The following is a 21,593-nucleotide window of genomic DNA, read 5'->3' as shown; positions in this document are numbered from 1 at the left end:
TGGTTGCCAGAGGGAAGGGGGTGGGGGTGAAGGGGGCCTAATATATGGTGACGGGAGAAGATTTGACTTTGGGTGGGGGGCATACAGAGCAATATACAGATCTTGTAACATAGAGACCCACACCTGAAACCTACATGATCCTATTAACCAATGTCACCCCCATAAATTTAATTTAAAAATAAAATAAGTAAAAAAGGTGGCATATTCCAGAGTTCACATTTCAGTCACTTTTCATGAGCCAAGACTATAGTTTTCCATAGAAAGGTCTTGTTTTTTCTGGAAACAGGCAGGGTTGCAAAACAGCCTTTTAATGAGCAAAATTAAATGAATCATAAGCTTAGAGATTAGCCCTGGCCGGGATGCTCAGTAGGTTAGAGCACTGGCCCCATGCACCAAGGTTGCAGGTTTGATGCCCAGTCAGGGCCCAATGCTGCATAAATAAGTGGAACAACATATCAGTGCTTCTCTCTTCCTCAAAAAAAAAAAAAAAAAAAAAAAGCTTAGGGGTTAAAAGAAGGAAAGAGAAAAAGAAAAGAAAAGCATGGGATTAATTTCCCCTCATGCCATGTGGGCCTAAAGAAATATTACACGGTAAGAGTTTGAGTTTATCCAGATTGTGAACTTGCGTGAGATTTAAGCAGCGCCAGATTAAATAAGTAGCACGGCATTTGCCACCCTGTTCTTATGGCTCCAACTAGAAACCCTAGGGTGACCAATATGCTATTTCCACAAAAATCTTGTTTTAGCCCTGGTCAGTTTGCTCAGTGGTTAGAGCATTGGTCTGAGGACTGACGGGTCCCGGGTTCGATCCCAGCCAGGGGCACGTACCTCAGTTGCAGGCTTGCTCCCCGGCCCTGGTTGGGGCGCGTTCTGGAGGCAACCAGTTGATGTGTCTCCACAGCCATGTTTCTGTCTGTTTCTCTCTCTGTCTCTCCCTTCCACTGTCTCTGAAAGCAATGGAAAAAATATCCTCAGGCGAGAATAAAAAAAAAATAAAAATCTTGTTTTACTTAGAAGTAAGGATCCTGACAGCCCATTAAAATACAAACTCTTCTACAGAAGAGTTTCCTATAAAGCTTCCAATTTACAAACCAGTTAAATTACAAAGTCATTCATCTGGTTTTACACGGAGTCTGTTTTAAAAAGTTCTTTCTGGTTCCTTTAAACAGTAAGTGATCCTAAGACACGTGAAGAATTTAGACTTAGCCTTTTCCAGGAATATAGCAACCGTGGGACAAACAAAACTCCTTTTCGATGTATTTGTATGACAGCCTCTTAAGCCTTTCAAACCCGACCCGGTCCCGGCGCTGGGAGGGGACGCGTTTCACAGGGAGCCAGTGGGGCCCGGGATGTGTGAGGGGGGCTCACCCTCTGGGCCCCCGACCCGGTCCCGGCGCTGGGAGGGGACGCGTTTCACAGGGAGCCAGTGGGCCCCGGGATGTGTGAGGGGGGCTCACCCTCTGGGCCCCCGACCCGGTCCCGGCCCTGGGAGGGGACGTGGTTCACAGGGAGCCAGTGGGCCCCGGGATGTGTGAGGGGGGCTCACCCTCTGGGCCCCCGACCCGGTCCCGGCCCTGGGAGGGGACGCGGTTCACAGGGAGCCAGTGGGCCCCGGGATGTGTGAGGGGGGCTCACCCTCTGGGCCCCCGACCCGGTCCCGACCCTGGGAGGGGACGCGTTTCACAGGGAGCCAGTGGGGCCCCGGGATGTGTGAGGGGGGCTCACCCTCTGGGCCCCCGACCCGGTCCCGACCCTGGGAGGGGACGCGTTTCACAGGGAGCCAGTGGGGCCCGGGATGTGTGAGGGGGGCTCACCCTCTGGGCCCCCGACCCGGTCCCGGCCCTGGGAGGGGACGCGGTTCACAGGGAGCCAGTGGGCCCCGGGATGTGTGAGGGGGGCTCACCCTCTGGGCCCCCGACCCGGTCCCGGCGCTGGGAGGGGACGCGTTTCACAGGGAGCCAGTGGGGCCCCGGGATGTGTGAGGGGGGCTCACCCTCTGGGCCCCCGACCCGGTCCCGGCCCTGGGAGGGGACGTGGTTCACAGGGAGCCAGTGGGCCCCGGGATGTGTGAGGGGGGCTCACCCTCTGGGCCCGTGGCTGTGGAAAAGGGGCTGCTGAGCAGCACCGTCCCCCGGGCCCCGGTCACAGCGTGCCGGGCACCGTGTCAGCACCACGACGCGTCACGGGAGAGGATGGGCGCCTGGAGGTGCGCTGCGGCTCTGCGTGCCCCTTCACGACACGTGCCCGTCCCACGCGGCCACACGGGCCCAGCGCCAGCCATCGGAGCCGGCGGCCCACAGCCAGCGCCGGGCAGGGGCCTCGTCGCCCCCGCAGGTGACCTCTGTCTACGAGGCCGACGTGCCTCCAGGCACATCTTCTGGTTTTGTGTGTCTGTTTTGCTGTCATTTCTAAACTGAACCCTTGCTTTTTTCTGGCACAACATTTGATGGGAAAATCAGGGACCTGTCTGAGCACCTGTTTTAGCTCAAACCCACAGGCCGTCGCCTGCGTCCCGTTGGCTGTCTCCCTTGGAAACATCCTGAAGTGAGTTTACTGATGGACAGAAACCGCCTCCGGAAGAAACTGTCCAGATTTGTTAATTTATTATGAAACGCCCACTCACAGGGAAACACAAGAAAACTTTTATACTTTTATATTTGGGAAAGGAACCGTGTCTCAGATACAAAATAATTTACAGACAATCCATACAATTTTATTTTATATAGAAATAGGTCATTATGACAACAGCTGTACAATTCACTCCACTTCATCTTATAATTACATAAACTCTTTTCTTTAGAAACATCTCAACATAACAAAGCTTACAAAGAGAGCAGAGTGCATTTTGAGAAGGAAACCCAGCCCTGGGCCTGGCGGTGACGGCGTGTCGCGGCGCAGGGCTCGGCCCGGGCCTGCCTGCCTGCCAGCCTCCCCCGCAGAGCCCAGCTCTCAGGCTGCTGGGCTGCCAGCGCCCTGGCTGTGCGTCGCTCCCTCCGCTTGGTAGCCGCAGTCAGTGACGTAACCAGGGAACGGCCCAGTGTTGTCTTTGGGGGAAAAAGCCACCGGCACGGCTGGGCTGCGGCCGGTTAAGGCCCAGCCCCGCTCTCTGGCTGGTCGGCTGTTTCTGTCGCTGTGGCCTCCAAGTGAAGTCGCGAGACCTTATTATTTTTAAAAATCGAAAGCGCCTGTTACCTCTTCTGCACAGCTGTGCAAATTAAAACAAAAACAACCACTTAAAAATAATGAAAAATAAACTCTGTGTTCTCTTCAATGGGTTTCCAAGCTGGTGCTTCTGGGATGCAAAGGAAAGGGGCTCAGCGTGGCGAGCAGAGCGGACGGGGCTCTGCCGGCTGGAAGGCGCGTGCGGCCAGCCCCCCGACGGTGATGGAGCCGTGTGCCCGAGCAGTGCAGCGGCCCGGCCCCGGCCACGGCTCCTGACCACTTCCCATGCGGCCGTCCTGCCCCAGCGATGGCGCCCAGCAGGAGACCTGAGGTGCCGGCAGAGCGCACAGATGCCAAGGGCTAGGCCAAACCCTCCTCCCGTCCGTCCGCCGGCTACGGCTGGTTGGGGCCCGACTGAGGTGCCAGGGCACTGCTGGGCAGCCGCTGGAGGCCTGAGGACGCGGACAGGCTGCCGCCCCTCCGGGGTGGGCGAGGAGGCCGGGGCTGCGGGCCGACGCCCAGGGTCCCTGGCCACGTGGAGCGGGAGAGAAGCAGCGAGTCCTGCTGCTCGCTGTGCCCGGCGGTTGGCGCCTGCCCCTGGAAAGGAAAGGAAAGGGCTCCAGAGGTGCTTGTGCGATTCCACAGCTCCTGGGCTGAGGCCGACGGCCAGAGCCGGGCTCCTCCGGGCTGGGGTCTCGGCTGGGGTCTCGGGAGAGGGCTGGGCGGGCCTTGGGGAGAGGGGGAGAAAGGAACCCCGCGTTCTACCAGCCGGCGTGAACTCTGCAGGCAGCGTCCTGCCAGCACAGGGCTCCTCCCGGCCCACACGGTGCGCACGCGGTCCCCACACGGTCCCCGTGGAGCTTGTATGTTTCCGGATGTTGGAAGCTGACCCACATGCAGATAACTGGCAGGGCAGAGACCAACCATGCGTGCGGTCCGCACACTGTCACCGCTGGCCCCATTCCACAGCGCCTCCCAAATCCCGCGTTCGCCAGCTCTGCCAAGGAACATCCTGCTTGCAGCTCAGAAACCCCCGCCTGGGGACCTGGGGGCCTTCGGTCTCACCTCCCACTGTGCCCCTCCATGGACTCTCCTCTCCGCGTGACCCAGCCCACCCCGGCCGGAAGCCGCCCGGGCACCCCCCTCCGGTTCGGCCCAGGCGGCCTCTCTTGCCGGAACATCGCCCTTCACCTCCATCCATTCACCCGGCTCCGAGCATTTCCCAGGCGTCTGGCTCTGCAGCAGGTGTCCCCAGCCCTTCCTTCAGGAGGCCTCCCCGCCCCGCCTCTCACCCGGCACTAACCCAGAGCCCGGCCGCTCTGTGACATCTCCGCACGCCGCCCCACAGGGACTGAGGGCACCCAGGGGCTGCGCCGTCTCGCACCCTGAACCCTGCACCTTTGCTGCGGAGGAGGCGACATATGGGAGGCCTCCAGCTCTCCCTGGGGCTGTGCCTGCCCTCCCGCGGCGCCCGCTCCGCCCCAGGTCACGCCTGTGCCCTCCGGGCTGACAGGCCGTGCCAGGCGAGGCGTGAGCTGTCTCCCTCTGTCGGGGATTTGAAAAGCACACCACGGACGGGAGAGCGGCTGTGGAGTTAAACTGGATTCCGGACCTTCGAGGATGGCTTTTCATTTCTCGTGCACTGTTCTCTGTCACCGCACACTCTTCGATGGCTTTGAAGGTGCCCGGGCAGGGCAGGGTGCAGAAGGGGCGGCCAGTGTCCTTGGCATTGCTGGACGTTGCCAGCGAGCACGGGGGAGGCGCGGCCGGCTTCCCGGACACCGACCGTGGGCACCAGCGCGCTTACTAAGGAGCCGGAAGAGCCTTTGAGCGTGACTTAGCTTTATGTTTGTAAAAGACTCGATGCACAAACATAGTAACACGTCCAGCAAACAGTCACCAGGGTCTAATTTTCGCTCTGAAAATACGGACGCCATAATAAAAATTGCTTTTTAAAAACGGACCCATAGGAGGCACAGCAGTGGGCGCTGTTATATCGTACACATGTTTATATATAACTTTTTATACTGTGCGTATTTGTAACCTCTGAGATGTATGAATTTTAGAAACTTTAAGGATTCAGACACCAGTCTGTCAGGGATTTATTTCTGTCCTGAAGGCAAGGCAGGGCCAGGCCTGGGAGGGGCGGGCTCGGCGCCGGGCGCGCCCCCCGCCCGGGCGGTGCCCGCCTGCAGGAGGCGCCGTGGCTGCGGAGCGGGTGCAGGTGGCAGCTCCTCCGGCCCCGTCAGCGGGAGGGCGCGGGCGCTGCTGCGGGCGCTGGGCACGCACACGCCTGCGCCCAGGAGCCTGGCCCGGCTCTGGGGACACCTGTTTGGTTTCACACAGGAAGGAAAGAGGTGTCCGTCTGGCCCCAGTGGCGGGGCAGCAGTGGACAGGGAGACAGGTCCGATCTTATCAAAGTGGAAAACGTCTGCGCGTCAGGGGCGCTGTCCACAGAGGGAGAAGGCCACCGGGGAAGTCTGCAGATCTTGTATCTACGAGGGGACTGACGTCCGGAACACGAGAAAATCCCTGTAACAACCCAACCCCCTTCTGATTAAACACGGGCAAGGGTCTCGAATGGGCGTTTCTCTAAAACGCTGCAGGTGGCCGACAAGCACATCAACATCACCGATCATCAGGGAAACGCGGGTCAGAGCAAAAGCGAGGTGCCATTCACATCCCCTACGACGACGGTCATGACGAGGTGCCATTCACATCCCCTACGACGACGGTCATGACGAGGTGCCATTCACATCCCCTACGACGACGGTCACGAAGGCCCGGGGATAACACGCGCTGATGCGGGCGTAGGCGGTCTGCAGGCTCTGCGCCGTGCCGGGAGTTAAGATGGTGCCGCGCTGCGGGCACAGCCTGGCGATGCCCTCAGGGGAGGCCCATCCAGCCGTCCCACTTCTGGGACAGGCCCGAAAGAAGGCGCAGGGGCTCAGGCCATACTTGGGCATCACGGTCCCAGCACGTTATTCACGAGGGACAGTGCCACCGTGTCCATCACGGGCGGAGGGCAAGCCAAGTGGGGTCTATACGTACAACAGGGCATCGTCCAGCCCTGAAAGGAGGGAAATTCTCACGCCCGCTGCGGCCTGGATGAACCTCGAGGCCGTTACGCTGAGGGAAATGAGCCAACCGCCGCAGGGCGAATACTGCGAGATGCCGCGTCCGCGAGGTGCCCGGGGGTCACCTCATGGGCATGGGAAGCAGGGGGCGGCTTAGGGAAGATGGGCAGTCAGTGCTCCACGGGGACGGAGTTTCAGCTTGGGGGGAAGGAAATTCCAGGAGATGGATGGTGGCGATGGTTGAGCAAGACTGTGAATGCACTTAATGCCACACTTACAATGGTTAAAATGGCAGACTTTATGTTCTCTATATTCTGCCACAATAAGCCATTAAAAATGAAGGGGGAGGTCCGGATAACGGCGGGCACTGACGGGTCGCGCCCAGCCAGCGGGCGAGCTCAGGGGAGCACCGACGAGGCACCGATGCTTGGACGTGAGGGGCCCAGCTGGCGCTGTGTGTTTAGAAATGTTACTTTTCGGCCTGAGGTCATTTAAACAGGCCTTGGCGGTTCCAGGCTTCCCCGAAGAGGCCTCTGTGTGGGAGGCAGAGCCGAGGATCCTGGAAGGTGGAGTGTCAGCTCCTGTCTGGAGGGGCGGCAGGGCAGAGGGGGAGGCAGTAAATCATCGGGGTGCCCGGAGATGGCAGGGTACCCAGAAAAGAGTTTCCGTTTTCGCCCACTGGACTGCATTTTAAGCTCCTCTGGAAAGTGATCTAACAAGGTTTTTTGTTCCCACTCATTTGGATCACATGGGGAGGACGAGCGAAAGCCCAAGCGGGCCCCGGGCCCCAGGCCCCGCCCGCCCCGCCCGGCCGAGAGCACCGCGAGAATGTACGGCTTCCCGCAGCCCGCGTTCGGCCCGCGGCCGCCGCCGTTCTCAGGACAGAAGGAAATGATGTAGCTACGGGTCCCGACCCTCGGAAAAGCTCAGGGGCCATCTTCTGTCACTGGTGTCAGCGGCTGAGGGAAGGCACAGGGGACAGCCCCCGGGGACGGTCCTGGGGACGGCCGTGCGGCTCTGCCTGTGGGCTTGCGGGCCTCACTAGCCCGCACCGTCCCCGTGGGCTCCTGTCTCGGACGGAGCCGCGTTCGTGCAGAAAGACACCCGAGAGACAGCTCTACCTGCTTCATCTCAAAGGGCCAGAAGCTGCTTCCCAGCGGTTTTCTGAGCTCCCCTCTGTGCCTCCAGTGACCTCGTCTCTAGAATTAAACACGGGAGTAAAGCTGCTTCTGGTCCTGGGGTGTCTCCTGGGGGAGGAGAGGGACAGCTGTGTGTCCGGCAGGCACAGGGCTCGCTGTCCCGTAGCGTGGCTCTGGGGCCGCAGAGCGGGCCTGTGGGACCTGCCAGCACCTGCTGCCCGCTGGAGCCGTGGGCTCTGTCTACCTGGGATCCCGCCAGGGGCCAAGGCCTTTAGACCTGTAAGGACACCGGCGGACCTTGGCCTGTGTGGCCCGGGTGGAGGGCGTCATCCGTGCAGCAAGGGCTGCCAGCTCCGTTCCCGGGGAGGCAGGAGGCAGCCGGTCAGTGTTCCACTCTCACGTCGACGTTTCTCTCTCCCTCTCCCTTCCTCTCTCTCTAAAATCAATAAAACATCTTTAAAAAAAGACATCAGAGGGTGATGAAAAGCTAGGGATATAATGAAATGCCTCATTCGGGGCCTGTTCTAAGCAGAGTTTTACCTGCTCAAATGGGAGGTGGTGGAGGAAAAGCTAAGGGGAGCCCTTTGAAGGGCGTGGCTCCCTCTGAGCGGAGTGAGCCCCACGGGGCCAGCTGCTGGTCAGGCAGGCGAGGGCCTGCAGCCTGAGACCACGCAGGGCGGGCTCGGCCTCCTCCCTCCGCCCGGCCACCTACTTGACTTGCTGTCCCGTCCTGCCGACCTCGGAGGGCTGCCTCATGTCGCAGGACCCGGGCATCATGGGCTGAATCGGCTGGCTCAGCAACAGCCTTCAGGCAGAGGAGACAGTGGGGCTGATCAGCGCCAGGCCGCAGGCTTGCTGGGCGCTGGTGGCGTCCGCCAGCCTGGCTGGGCCCGGTGGCCTGACCAGACCCCTTTGCCCACTCCGTTCACAGCAGGCCACTTTCTCGGGCCGTCAGGCCCCCGCCCTCTCTTGCCTCTGCGTTAGCGGAGATCAACCGCAGAGGCTTCAGACCTGAACTCTGCCTCCATCTACAGCAGGCAGGGCTGGAATGAACAGCCTCGGGCTGGCCTCAGTCGCCTTCTGAACAAGGAAGGCTCCCTACCTGAGCTGACGGTCCTGGCCGAAGTCGGGGCTGGGCGGGCCCTGGCTGGCGCCCGGGGAGTGGGGAGCCGGTGTGGTGAGGCTCTGAGCGGCTGGGAGCACGAGCTGGGGCCTCGCGCTGCCCGCCGGCTGGCGGCTGCCCCGTGGTGGCTGCATGCTTCTCACTGGGTTGGGACCCTGGAGCAGTATTTTAATGAGAAAAGTAAAACCCATACTCACCTCAGGTGTCACCTCTCCAGGAGCCCTTCCCAGACTTCTTTCCTCAACACTCCCTGGCCTTTCGTCTAACTTAGGACCGAATGACTGTCTTCCCCACTGGATTGTAAGCGCCTCAAGGATTCTTCAAATCCTGGGGCCTAGGACAGTGCCAGGCTCTCAGGAGACAAGTTAGAGGTGTGTGTGTTGAACTGAACAACTTTCTGCTTCAAAAATTCCACTCCAGACACAGGGGCCCGGGGCCTTCTCCTGCCCCAGGGCCTTTGCACTAGCTGACTCCTCCAACCGCATTGCTCTTCGCCCCAATACCAATGCGCCCTGTTCCTACCCTCCGGTCTTTGCTTCAGTACCATCAGTGAGGCCTTCCCGGGCCACCTGGTGAAACCTCCTGACCCCCGCCGTCACCAGCGTCTGCTTCGCTGGCACTCTCACCTATTTGCTTCTCTCCCCCCTTGGACCAGAGACTGTTTTTCGTTTCTTTCTGGTCACTGCTGTCCCTCGGTGCCCAGAACCTAGTGCCTGGTGTACAGTGAGTGCTCAGCAGACACTTGTCGAGTGGAACGATCAGTGAGTGAGGGGATGTGCTTGGGTTTGCTCTGGGCTTTCTACTGTTTCACAGGATGGCACCACAGCGAGTTCTCAGAGCGTCTCCGAAATCTCTGGAGTGTCAATCCTGACTCGGGTTTTCCTGGCTTTTCTCAGCTATTATTTTTTTCTATTGACCTCTAGAACCAAAAGGCTATAAAGTAAAACTCTTAAATTTGGGTGAAGATGGGCTAAACTCGCTCATCCCACATTTTCTTGTATGTTATCTGTTTATGTCCTCGAGGTCAAGGACGCCTCCCATCCATCTCCGCGGCCCTGGGGGCTGGGGGCAGGGCTCGGCAGAGGTGTACTGGCCCACGGCCACGTGCGAGCGCAGGGCCTGGGAGGCTGGGGCTGGCACCTTCCGGAGCAGGCCCAGGGCACCTTCCTCCAGCGCCACCCCAGCGCTATTGCTGTCTGCTGACTGGCGAGCTGTCCGGAGGCGACGTCCCTGGTAGCTTCCAGTTAGTGGTAATGGCTGTGAGGAAAAGGCCTGGAAGGGAACCTGGGGGACCAGGAGCCTGCTGCCCTGGGACAAGGACAGTGAGTGGGAGCGGTCACCTGTGTTCTCACGGAGCGTGGCGAAAACCAGGGCAGAGGATGGGCACGCACGTGTGGGGACTCGGGTGGGGTGGTTACCTGGGTGGATATCACGCTGGATTCTCTGAGCAGGTGCTGGTTTGGGACCTGGGCAGAGGCGAGCTGCCCCGGCAGCCGAGGGCTGGCGGCGAGTGGGGCCTGCGTCCCCGGGGCCACCCTCTGCGGGAGCTGCGGTGGCGCGTGGGGCCGCTGGGTGCTGCTGAAGCTCAGGGACACAGCTGGCGGCTGCAGAAGCATCTGGAAGCACAACAGGAATGGCTTTAAGGTGGGGTCACTGGGCCTCTGCAGCTCTGTACTTGCCTCCTCGGTCCACAGGAAGAGGTCAGCGCTCTCGCTCTCCCTCTCACTGGACACGGAGACACTAAGTGCCCAGAGGCCGCCGCCCAGCGCAAGGTCCCCGAGACGGAGCCCAGCCAGAGGGCGACGCGCCCCCACCTCGGGGGGTATTGTCCTGCGACGGGCTCTCAGTGTCAAGATGCGCAGGACCAGGTGGCCTATCAGTAAACTGATGTACGTATCCCTGAAACTAATACAAAATCATGTTGAATATAAACTGTAAATGAAAAATGAAATAAATAATAAATTGATGTACTCGCATAGTCTAGGCTGGCTTATCAGTTTGTTATTAGAAGTGAGAACTATCTCGTGAATGACCTGATGAGGGGGCAGGGGCTGGCTGACCTGCACTCAGACTTGACTCTCTGACAGCCACCAGGGTCTGCACCCGTGTCTGAGGGCCCCTCCCACCCAGCGCTCCCAGCGGGGATGCAAATCTGCTCCGCCGACCAGGTGACCGCCCCAGGAGGGCGGCGGGCTGCAGAGACGATGACGTCACACAAGCCTCCCAGCCCGGTCCCGCCTGTGCACACGTCCTCAGGCGCCTAAGAGGCGTGGGCCTCGAGCCTGATGCTATAATTGGAAAGGTTTAGGAGAATTTGATCAAGTCTCTAAAGAGTGTTGAAATGTTTGTGAGGGCTTTGATCTACCTCGTTTATAAATTTGGTGTATTTGATTTAAAAGAATTGCCCAGGTGCTTTCAAAGACTGTGCTTCTTAGACTTGTGTATGCCTTGTTAGGTATGTGAAATGTTTGAAAGATTTAGATATATTAAATTGAGAAATTAATGGCTGTGGTAGGTAATGTTGATTATTTACAATCTGTTACATTTATAAACAAATTGAACATAAATAAATACAAGTAAAAACATTGCTTCTTTTAGACCAAATTAGTAGATTTGTAAATAAAATATAATCTGCAACTTGACTCTAAAAGCTTAAGAAAAACCTTTTGATAGTTTTAATAATTTAAGCTTAGGACCTGTAACTAGCCCTTTTTCAAAAGCTTCTCTGGGGCATTCAGAACAGTAACTGGCGTTTGCTCAGGCAGCACATGGAGTAAAAAGCCATCCAGTGTTATCTCTGCATTCTGACTCTTGATAAAGTGCTCTGCTCCATGTTAGGCCTTGCCTTTGAATTTTCAGGGGAGGGCCCTTTCTGCCAGCCAGCATCTGGAATTTGAACCCCAATTCCTGCACTCGGGGCAGTGCAGCCATGTACTCGTGACAGAACCTACGAGCCACACTGGTGAGTGGTTTGGGAGGGTGGATGCGGAGCCACACCAGGCGCGGCTGGGAGCACGCAAAGACCAGGAGCTCAGTGTCTCGCTCAGAGGTGAGCTCAGCGTGTCCCAGAGGCTGAGCTGGCCTAGGTTTCCATCAGGTGCCCCTCCCACCACACTACCTGGGCTCCCCACTTTCCTGCCACAGGTCCAGCCCTAACAGAGGAGTCTGCAGTTTGTTATGAGGGCTCTTTGTCATTTTAGAAGTTAAAAGAATTTTCTGGGCATCCATCATCTCAGATTCAATATCCACTGAGTATAGATTCGGTCTGAGGGTGAGTTCTTTGTGTAATCCCAGTGACCGATCATACTATGGCTGGTTTATAGACAGAGGGTGACCTACACTTCAGCACTTCAGCAAAAAGCCAATGTCAACCCAATAACATACATCTTTTCTGGTAGGATGCAATTTGCTTTCTGATTATAGGTCAAATAAATACAGTCTTTGTTTATGACAGGCTATACTCTAGCTTAAGTCAGATATACCTTAGCTCAAATTCCAACCCCACCATGTACTAGTGGTATGACCTTGGGTGATATTCATAACTTTTCAAAGCCTTAGTTTCCTCTAATAAAACAGTGACACTAACAGCACACACCTCACAGCAGCACATAGGCTTGGTTTGCTCCTGTGTCTCCTTAATGTATGGTTTCATCCTGTTTGTCTCTGTATCCCCACAGTGCCTATCCAATGCCTGAGTGTCTGCCAGATGGATGGATGGCGGGTGGATGGGTGGAAGGTGGATGGATGGATGGATGGTGGGTGGATGGGTGGAAGGTGGATGGATGGATGGATGGCGGGTGGATGGGTGGAAGGTGGATGGATGGATGGATGGTGGGTGGATGGGTGGAAGATGATGGATGGATGGTGGGTGGATGGTGGATGGATGGGTGGAGGGTGGATGGATGGATGGATGGTGGGTGGATGGTGGGTGGATGGGTGGAAAATGGATGGATGGATGATGGGTGGATGGTGGGTGGATGGGTGGAAGGTGAATGGATGGATGGTGGGTGGATGGTGGGTGGATGGGTGGAGGGTGGATGGATGGATGGTGGGTGGATGGTGGGTGGATGGATGGTGGGTGGAAGGTGGGTGGATGGATGGTGGGTGGATGGGTGGTGGGTGGATGGGTGGAAGGTGGATGGATGGATGGATGGTGGGTGGATAGAAGAAAGAAAAGAAAAAAGGAAGGGAGGGAGGGAGGGAGGGAGGGAGGGAGGGAGAACATCCCTTGCTGTGGTTACCGGTGTCCTTCCTGGCACCTCCTTAACAGCCAGCAGAGGGCGCACATGCTCTCAAAAGAAAGCGGCACAGAGCCCTTCTGCAGAGCACTCCCTCGGGAGCCTCTTTGTGACTGCAGCTGGGTGCAAACGCAACAGGACTCTCCCTCATCACCCAGCCTTTAAATAAGCCCACACTCAGCAGCACCCAGGCACACACAGCCCCAGTGAAGGCTCCGAGCCTACGGTGAGGTAGGCAAGCCCTCTGAGTTAGGATAAAGGGCCCTGTTGGGGCAACTCGGGTTTGCTGCTGTGCACAGCCCGCCCCTATCAACAGCAGGGTAGAATTTTATGGCTCGAGAGGGTGACCTCTTCAAAGGGCCCCGGGGTCCGTTTTACAGAGAGCATGAGAGAAACAGTTCCTGAACTCAAGTGGAAAATCATCAGAGAAAACCGGTACTTCTGATTTTCAAGAACAAGCCTGTCCTACACGCGCGTGGTTCCCTCCTTACCTGCTCCCTCTGCGAGGCCGGCCCTCCCAGGGCCTCCCAGAGGCGCCCACTCACCGTCACCGGCCTCAGCAACGCCCACGCTTTGCCACTGTTATTTAACCCGCCTGCCCACTTTTTGGGGGGAGTAGAGCGATTTTTGCTTGTTTTTCCTTCTGATTGAATCATAGAGGTTTTTTCCTAAACAGCATCACACTTTGGCTAAAATTTTGGAAGGTATTCCTTTAAATATCTAAACTTACAAAAATACAAGGAAGGCTGCTGGAGGAAATGCTCTCTGGCTGGTTATCTGTGGGTTTTCATAGTCTCTGGAAAATTCCACTGCAAAGCTAAGGTCACAGGGATGAGCACAGAGCCGGGCGGGCGGAGGCAGGGCGAGGGCCGGATTCCCACGCCCCCGGCCCACAGAGCGCACTGGCCACGCGAGGAGCGATGGCTCGGCTGCCGTCAAGTGAGAGGCAGCCTAGAGCGAGGCTCTGGGGAGGGTGTTCCCTGCCAGCCTCGCTTCCCGAGTTTCCTGCTCCGTCCCCCCTTCCTAGTGGTGCACAGACTCCAGATCATCGGGTCGGGCAAGTTCCACCACTCAGACCCTGGATCAGTAAGAAAAGATTGCAACTGGGCAAGAATCAGTAAGCAGGGACTTCGACACCTCAGTGGTCCATTTCTTTCACCCCACCAGTTTCGGGGTGTCTCTGAGGAGGTGGGGCTGGGGAGAGCGGCAGGGCTCTGGGGGCGGCTGTGGCTTGCTCGGCACAGGTACACAGGACTGGGCGACACTGCGCAGGAGGCTTGAGCCTTGCTGACCGCTGGCCTCTTGGGGGAGCCAGCCCTGGGCACAGAGGGATGTGCAAGGGCACCTCTGGGAGCCCAGGGACCCAGGACAGCTTGCCCCGGGGCCCCCACCGCCCAGCAACCTCACACCGTGTGCGTTACTCTCAGGGCCCGCCTCTCTTGCTGTCTCTTGGGAGCTGTGTGGCCAGTGGGGGGTCCGCGTGGACAGCGAGGGGGATGGGCAGGGACAGAGCTCCAGCCGTTTCCCCAGGTGTCTGCTCTGTTTCCTGTTTCTCCTGAGGGGGTAGAAAGGCTTAGAGCTTTCAGGCAGATTCCCAAGTGAGCTGGAATTACATTTACAATGAAAGGCTGGGTCAGAAAAGGGCACTTTGGAAGGAAAACAGCCCTGGACTGACATAGAGACACTTGGTTAAGAATAATTCATCCTTGAAATAGAGCCAACATACAGAGTTTCCTCCAAGAAGAAACTGCAAAGGATTCAAAGACGTGACGACGGGGGTTGCAGTTAAAGGCTGCTGCTGTGAGAGCGCGGGGTGCCCCAGGGCGGGTGGCCGGGGTGCCGGTGCTGGCCCCCAGGGTGCATGTCCCCCCGCCTGCCTGCAAGGAGAGGGAGCCGCAGCTGCCTCCGGGGCTCTGGGGGCAGCCTGGGCGGGTGCGGGGGAGCGGCGACGGGCGCAGTGCACACCCGCAGGAGGGTGGCTGCCTTCAGTGCAGGGCGGTTCGCCTCCGGCCTGGGAAGGAGAATGCGGGTGGGGCAGCAGATACGTGCCGACCAGGGGGGCGAGGCCGGCGTCATGCGAACCTCAGGCCGGCCCGGAGCCGGAGCTGGGACGGGGCCCTTCCCGGGCTCTGCCTTGAGGGCTCGGCAGGCTCGGCAGGCAGGGCCCGCCAGGCTGCGCGCCGCGCCGGGAAGAAGGGCCCTGCGCCGGGAGGGTGGTCCGGACGCAGCGAGAGCGGGAGGGCAGGGCGTCACCTGGACGCTGGAGTCCTGGACCAGGCACAGCTGCTGCTGGATCCTGTGCAGCTCCTCCTGCTGCCACCGGATGTTGGCCTGCAGCACCCGCGTCCGCTGCTCCAGCTGGTCCCGGAGGGTCTGGAACACGCTGGCCGGCGCCGGCAGCTTCGAGGTGGAGGTGGAAACAACCGGTGAAAGGGTTATTTCCGCCGTGCAGACACCCTGCTGTCCTCTGAGCGGTCCTGCCCACTTCCATTTCTGTCCCCTCTCCGCTCCTCTCAGTCCCTGATGAGCCACCGTGGCCAGAGCAGGGGCTGGGGGCCGGGCTGGGCGTCCCCGCAGCCCCGTGTGCTCGCCTCGGGCCCACCAGCCGCAGGCCTGGTTACGACTCTGCCGCCTGGAAGGGCCCAGAGCGTGACAAGCTTCTGCAAGCAACGCTTACACAGAGAGTTCAGATTTCATCAGACAGACACATGGTCTTGGACAAGAATTCAGAAGCAGGGCGCCTGACAGCCCCCCCCCTTCCCCCCTCTCATCTCGGGCGTGAAGATTTGCAGGGGACATTGCACAGGCCCTTTCGGGTCCTATCGCTCGTTATCCTGAACCTGGTCCTGGAGGGCAGGGCTCTTCCGTAACTGCTCCCCAAGAGCTTGAACTTGACGGCACAGGTCACCAAGCCCTGCTCTCCAACCAGCCAGCCCGGGCCAGGGAGTCCTTGTCACCCCCCCCCCCCCCCGGGCTCACTTCAGCTAGGCTTTTCTTAGAAATCTGTGCAAAGACAGAACAAGGGAGAGGCATAAACATCGCCCAGCATTCACCCCGTCCGTGTAGCACTGACAGAGGGGACCTAGGAGGGACGTTGGCATCTGCCTTGTCAAGAGCACTGTCTCCCTTTCCTTTCGCCTTCGAATCCCTTTCTGGGGCTGAGGCTGGCTTTAGGGAACTCTTGCAGGTGGTCTCTGCTCGCTGTAACCTATCTGCTCCCACGCGGGCCCATGGAGAGGGTGCACCGTGGAATGGGGGGTGAGTTTAAAGTACCTACACTAGACCAGGCAGCATCGCAAAATCTTCAGTAGAAGGTAAGTAATCAGAGCACTCAGCTGGGATTTTGAAAAAGAATTTGACTGAGAAAGAAAACAAACTAGATCAGATATTTAATTTAAAAAACAAAACACAATGCCCTGGGCGGCGTGGCTCAATTGGATGGGCACTGTCCCATGCACTGGGATGTCACTGGTTCGATTCCTGGTCAGGGCACAATCCCCAGGACGGAGCCTGCAGGAGGCAGCTGATGGATGTTTTTCTCTCATTGATGTTTCTCTCTCTCCCCCTCTTCTTCTCTCTCTAAAAAGTCAATAAAAACATATTTACAAAACAAAACACAAAACCTTCTGTGGTAAGTTCTCGAAAGCCAGGACATATTCAGGGATACTCCTGGCACATGCAGCACAGACTTTCTGGGTTGAGAAGCCTGGGCAGCCCTCCGGGGCCAGCACTGCGTTTCGTGTTACTTCCAGTGCGATTCTTATTTTCTCAAGGCATTCAAGACAACCAAGCATTATGCTCAAGATCAGGGCCTTTTCCATACAGAGAGCTACTCCAACTTAGAGACGTTTTAGAAACACAGCATGAAGCAAAACCAACAGTTTCCCAGATAACCATTTTCTAGATTTTGGATTGTTTCCCCCCCTTTTCCTGACAAGGGGAGAACCTCAGTGAGGGAAAGAGAAAACTGTAGAACTCATGTTGCACATGGGTAGGTATGAGAAGGACTGCAGGGCTTGAAAGGTCAGCACTATGCAACACTGTCCTAAAGAATTCAGTCTTTATTAAATATAATATGCCTAATGGACTAAGAACTGCTACTGTTCATTAAAATGAGGTTCAGTAAATGAAAAATTAGAATTCCCAAAGGGCCTTAACCACCCATTATATATCTATTATAAAACAAAGAAATTCCTGACTAAGAGAGACCAAGAAGTTAAAGGGATTCTCATTTCATGTACCTTTGGATTGAAATAGGCAAAAATTTCATTATCAAATTTGAACATAAATAAGCCCTTTATTTCTTTCCCTAATGAGGATGAATACAGACTATTTAACTAGTTGACTCTAAGTGAGTAGCTTTCATATCTTTACTCAAACCTGACCCTGGGAAGAAGTGTGTGCTCGCACGTCCTTCCCTTTCCAGGGACATTCGAGACCACTGCTGATGGGGCATATGTTCAATGTCTCACCAGACCTCAAGCACGTCAGACACTTCAAAACTCCCTGCTGAAGCACACACCTGGGTCCCACTTCCCTGCTGACCCTCTACCTCTTCATTTGGCAACCTTCTACCCATCCTTCCAGGCCCAGCTCAGGTGTCACCTTCTCTGGGAAGGTACATTGGACTTTCCTAGGCAGAATATTTTCCTACTGGTTGTATAAAAACACATGCCCTGCCATGGTGGTTTCTCTCTTCTATGCCCAACTTTCAGTTAAACTCAGTACAAAGAACAGGGGCTATGTAACAAGCATCTCTGCATCCCTTGCACTAGCTCACAGACAGACTCAAACAGTAACTCGTGAATGTTGTTGAGACAAGGAAGGAGCTACTCAGCAAAGCCATGACCACTTCCCTTTTTTAAAACAAATGTGATATTTACAGTACTTGACTCACAGCTTTTACAGCCTTTCAGTTTTCCTATGATATTTGGCTTAATTCAGACCTTTTCTAAAATATCAGGGCCAATTTGGAGTCATAAAAAATGAGAGGAATACAGATAAATGGCAGGGAGATGAACAAAGATTAAAAGACTGAGAAACAGATACTGGAGAAAACAACAAAGAGAATGCCTCTGGAGATGAGAATGGTGAGCGGGACAGATGTGGAAAAAAGTCTGTAGCTCAACAGGCTCTGCCTGCACCTTGGTACCTAAGTGCATGCTACACATTAGCACCAATGCACCCCCACACTCAAGAGGACACCATACACTCTGTCTTGGGGAATTCCCACTGCCAGATTCCCCTTGCCCCCCAGTCCCAGACTCACCTGTGCCAGGGGGACAGGTAGGTTCTGCAAAATAGTCTGAGGCAGGAGCTGCTGTGAAAGGTCACAGGATGATGAAACAGACAGGGGAGCCTGGGGAAGAGAGGGTTCTGTTAACAGACACTGCTTCTGCACTGTGACAGAGGTACTGGGGTTCTGTCTCTTAGCTGGCTGAATTTCCTGGCTTAAAGGAGGCCTGTCAGTACTAGAGCAAAGAGCTCACTTCTGGAAGGCAAACGTTTGTGTTTCCTGGGAAAGGTGGGATAGCAGGCAGGTGCAGGGTGCAGGTGGTCCTTGAGCAAGGTTCTGGGATCACTCAGGGTGCATGATGCCTTCTGCCAGAGCGTGCTCTGCAAAGCTGCTACTACCTGCTGGAGATCGGCAGCTCTGTGCCACCTCCCCTCCCGGGCCTCCTGTCCAGATTCCATTCTTGGTGGATTAAGTTGCTCTTCTCCCAATCTGATAAATTCTTAGCAGTGTCAATGAGTAGTATGAATGAGGTTGTACTGGTAAGCAGTGTTGGCTTTGCATGTGGACTTTACCCTTTCTGCTCAACACTAATGTAGACAGACAGACACATCATGCACATCTATGTCCATGAATGCATCTGGGCAGTGAATATTGGGTGCAATTTTCTAGACTCTGCCTGGAATCTGTTAGAGAGACTCCTGGGAAGTCATGTTCTCTGATCCCTTGGGTGGGTGGGAAGAAAATGTATATAAAAAATGAAACCCTTAGCATCAACAAAATGAAACGGAGCCCACTGTGTGGGAGAACAAATTTATCAATGACACATCTGATAAAGGGTGATATCCAAAATATATAAGGAACTTATACAACTTAACAATTAAAAAATGGATGGATGACCTGAATAGACACTTCTCCGAAGAGGACATGCAGATGCCAAGAGACATATGAAAATATGCTCCAAGTCACTAATCCTCAGAGATGCAAATTAAACCCACAATGAGGTGTCACCTCACACCTGTCAGAGTGGCTCCATCAACAAATCAACAAACGACATGTGCTGGCGAGGGTGTGGGGAAAGGGCCTGGTGCACTGCTGGTGGGAATGCAGACTGGGGCGGCCACGGTGGAAAACAGTGTGGAGGGGCCTCAAAAAATTAAAAAGGAAATTACCCTTTAACCCAGTGATCCCATTTCTAGGAATATATCATAAGAAACCTGAAACCCTAATCAGAAAGAATCTATGCCCCCCGATGTTCATAGCAGCACAGCTTACAACAGCTAAGATCTGGAAACAGCCCAGGTGCCCACCAGTAGCTGATGGATGAAAGCTGGGGGACATTCACACCATGGACACTACGCAGCTGTAAAGAGGAAGAATCTCGTGCCCTTTGGGACAGTGTGGAGGGTCCTGGAGAGTATTATGCTGAGTGAAATAAGCCAGGCAGAGAGAGACAAACACCACATGATCTTACTTACATGTGGAATCTAAAGAACAAAATAAACTGATGAGCAGAATAGGTCCAGAGACATGGAAGCATGGAGCAGACTGAGGGATCTCAGAGGGGAGGTGGGGGAGTCGGGGGGGATTAATCAAAGAACTTGTACGTTTATATGCATAAGCCATGGACACAGACAATAGTGTGGGGAAGGCCGGCGGTGGGTCAGGTAAGTGCGGGGAGAATAGGGGACATCTGTAATTGTGTCAACAATAAAAATAAATTAATAAAAGTAAAAGTGTTCTGAAGTTATTCCCAAACTCTCCCTATTCCCTCAGGACTATAAAAAGCAGCCCCAGTGGCCAGTGCCTTTGGGACAACGTGGGGAGGAAATGACAAGAGGAGACTTTGTTTTGAGTGAGAATCCCAGGCACAGGGGTAAACCAAGGACTGGTTTTGGTTCTCCCACTGTGTCCGGGGCACGGCTGGGAGGAGATGGCCCGTCTGGCGTGGGAAGAAAGTGGTCTTTGTCATAATCTATTTGAAAAGAACGTGTCACTCACGCTTTCCACCCAGCGTGCACATAATCTTCGTGGTGACGGCAGGCAGGGAGGTGGCACATTTACTCCCATCTCCAAAATGTCAGCAAAAGATGGGTGTGAGGTATTTGGCAACTGTCTGGATGTGGCCCTTAAAATTCCTGACACGTCGCCTGTCTAGAGGCAGAGGTCTGTGTCCCTCTCTATGGGTGGGCCTGTGACTGCTTTGACCCAAGAGGGCAGGAGGAGGGTCAGTGGAGCTGCTGTGCCCGCCCCAGGCAAGGTCAGAGCGCCCTGGGGCCCCTGCCTGGCCCTCGTGGAGAGCTCCCTCTCCAGGCATTCCCTCGGGGAACCCAGCCACTGTGCCAAAGGAGCCCAAAGCATGGACAGGCCTGTGCCCGTCAGTGGTGGACAGTCTTAGCTGGGCCAGCCCAGGTGAGGGGCACGTGAGTGCAGGCACCTGGGGTAGGGTTCCCAGCCCGGCTGGTGAGGCCTCGACACCTGTAGCTGAGAAGAGCCATCCCCAGGGGGCCCTCTCTCAATTCCCGACCCAGGGTCCGTGGACATGAAGAATGACAGTGGCCACGTCCCTCAGTGTGACATGGCTTGCTGCGTGGCATTAGGTGACCGGAGTATCGCCCTGGAGAGGAAGCGTGTACCAAGAACACTGCCTGCTGTATGCAGAGGCCCATTTTTGTTGACAACCAAGCTTCTCAAACATTTCCGCCGGAGGAAAAGGGGATCCAAAACAGGAGGGTCCTATCATGTCCCCCCAGGGCTCTGGCGTGTGACCCCAGGCTTGAAGTTTTGAGCTTTATCTTTAAAACTCATTTGGATTTTGCACTTTAGGAATATATACATCCATGTTAATTTTGGTATGAAAATATTTAAAATTAGTTGCCAAAGAAACCGCCGAGCTTCCCACCCCGCCCGCGGCCCCCACGCTCAGCCTCTGGGCGGTGCGGCACTGTCTGCGGCTCGGCCGGCCGAGCAGCACGCCCTGGCTGAGAGGCGGGTCGCTCACGTACCGGCGCAGTGGCTGCCGGGCCGAGCTCTCTGGGCCGGGGCGCCGCTCTGGGCGCCGCCGCGGTGCTGGCTTCTGCCATCAGCGTGCTTGGAGCGGCTGGAAGAGAGGGACAGGTTACCTGCCTGGCTCACACGCCCCGAACAGCTTCCTTATCAGGAGGGTGCATGACCCTGGGGCGTGCGACCCTCGGGCTGGACTGCCGCCTCTGGTGAAGGGTGCCCGGCGGGCCCAGGTGGGGCCCAGAGCCACAGTCCGCCAGCCCCCGGCCCGGGAGCAGGGAGGACGCGGACGGCCCCAGCCTCACGGCCACCGCTGCTGCAGTGCCCGCCTGTCCGCACACCGCAGCGGAGTTACTGAAACCGAGCCGGGTCGCCGGCCTGTGTGTCCCGTCCGGCTCCCTCGCGCGGCACTGGGGCAGCTCGGGGCGGGAGGCAGGAAGGCCGCGGGACGGGGTGCGGGGGTGCAGGCTGGGAGGGCAGAGTGCCATGCTCCGGCTCCACGGGCCCCGAGCGAGCCCCGCTCCTGTGCTCAGGCCCCGGCCCTGGCTTGTTCCTCAGGCCCACTCGGGGCCCTCCTGCTCGGCCCGGGGACCTGTGCGGGCTCTGCCCCGCACCTCC

The 21,593-nt window shown here is 56.6% G+C and overlaps 1 protein-coding gene across 1 annotated transcript in view; it reads right to left on the bottom strand.

Annotated features, from left to right (window-relative positions):
• Positions 1–3,555: 3,555 nt before the first annotated feature.
• NPAS2 (neuronal PAS domain protein 2) overlaps positions 3,556–21,593 on the bottom strand; it is a 137,024-nt gene continuing 118,986 nt past the window's right edge. The window contains exons 14-20 of the mRNA XM_087823796.1: positions 20,978–21,072; positions 18,009–18,098; positions 14,993–15,139; positions 9,920–10,117; positions 8,481–8,656; positions 8,096–8,183; positions 3,556–3,759 (exon numbers count right to left, since the gene is read on the bottom strand). Of these exons, the coding sequence (XP_087679922.1) occupies positions 3,556–3,759; positions 8,096–8,183; positions 8,481–8,656; positions 9,920–10,117; positions 14,993–15,139; positions 18,009–18,098; positions 20,978–21,072 (998 nt within the window). The remainder of the gene's footprint in view (positions 3,760–8,095; positions 8,184–8,480; positions 8,657–9,919; positions 10,118–14,992; positions 15,140–18,008; positions 18,099–20,977; positions 21,073–21,593) is intronic.

Source organism: Miniopterus natalensis, chromosome 13 (genome assembly GCF_054644295.1).
Source record: "Miniopterus natalensis isolate mMinNat1 chromosome 13, mMinNat1.hap1, whole genome shotgun sequence".
NCBI lineage: Eukaryota > Metazoa > Chordata > Mammalia > Chiroptera > Miniopteridae > Miniopterus > Miniopterus natalensis.
The sequence above is the reverse complement of the archived record's forward strand: the minus strand, read 5'-3'. Positions and strand labels throughout refer to the sequence as shown.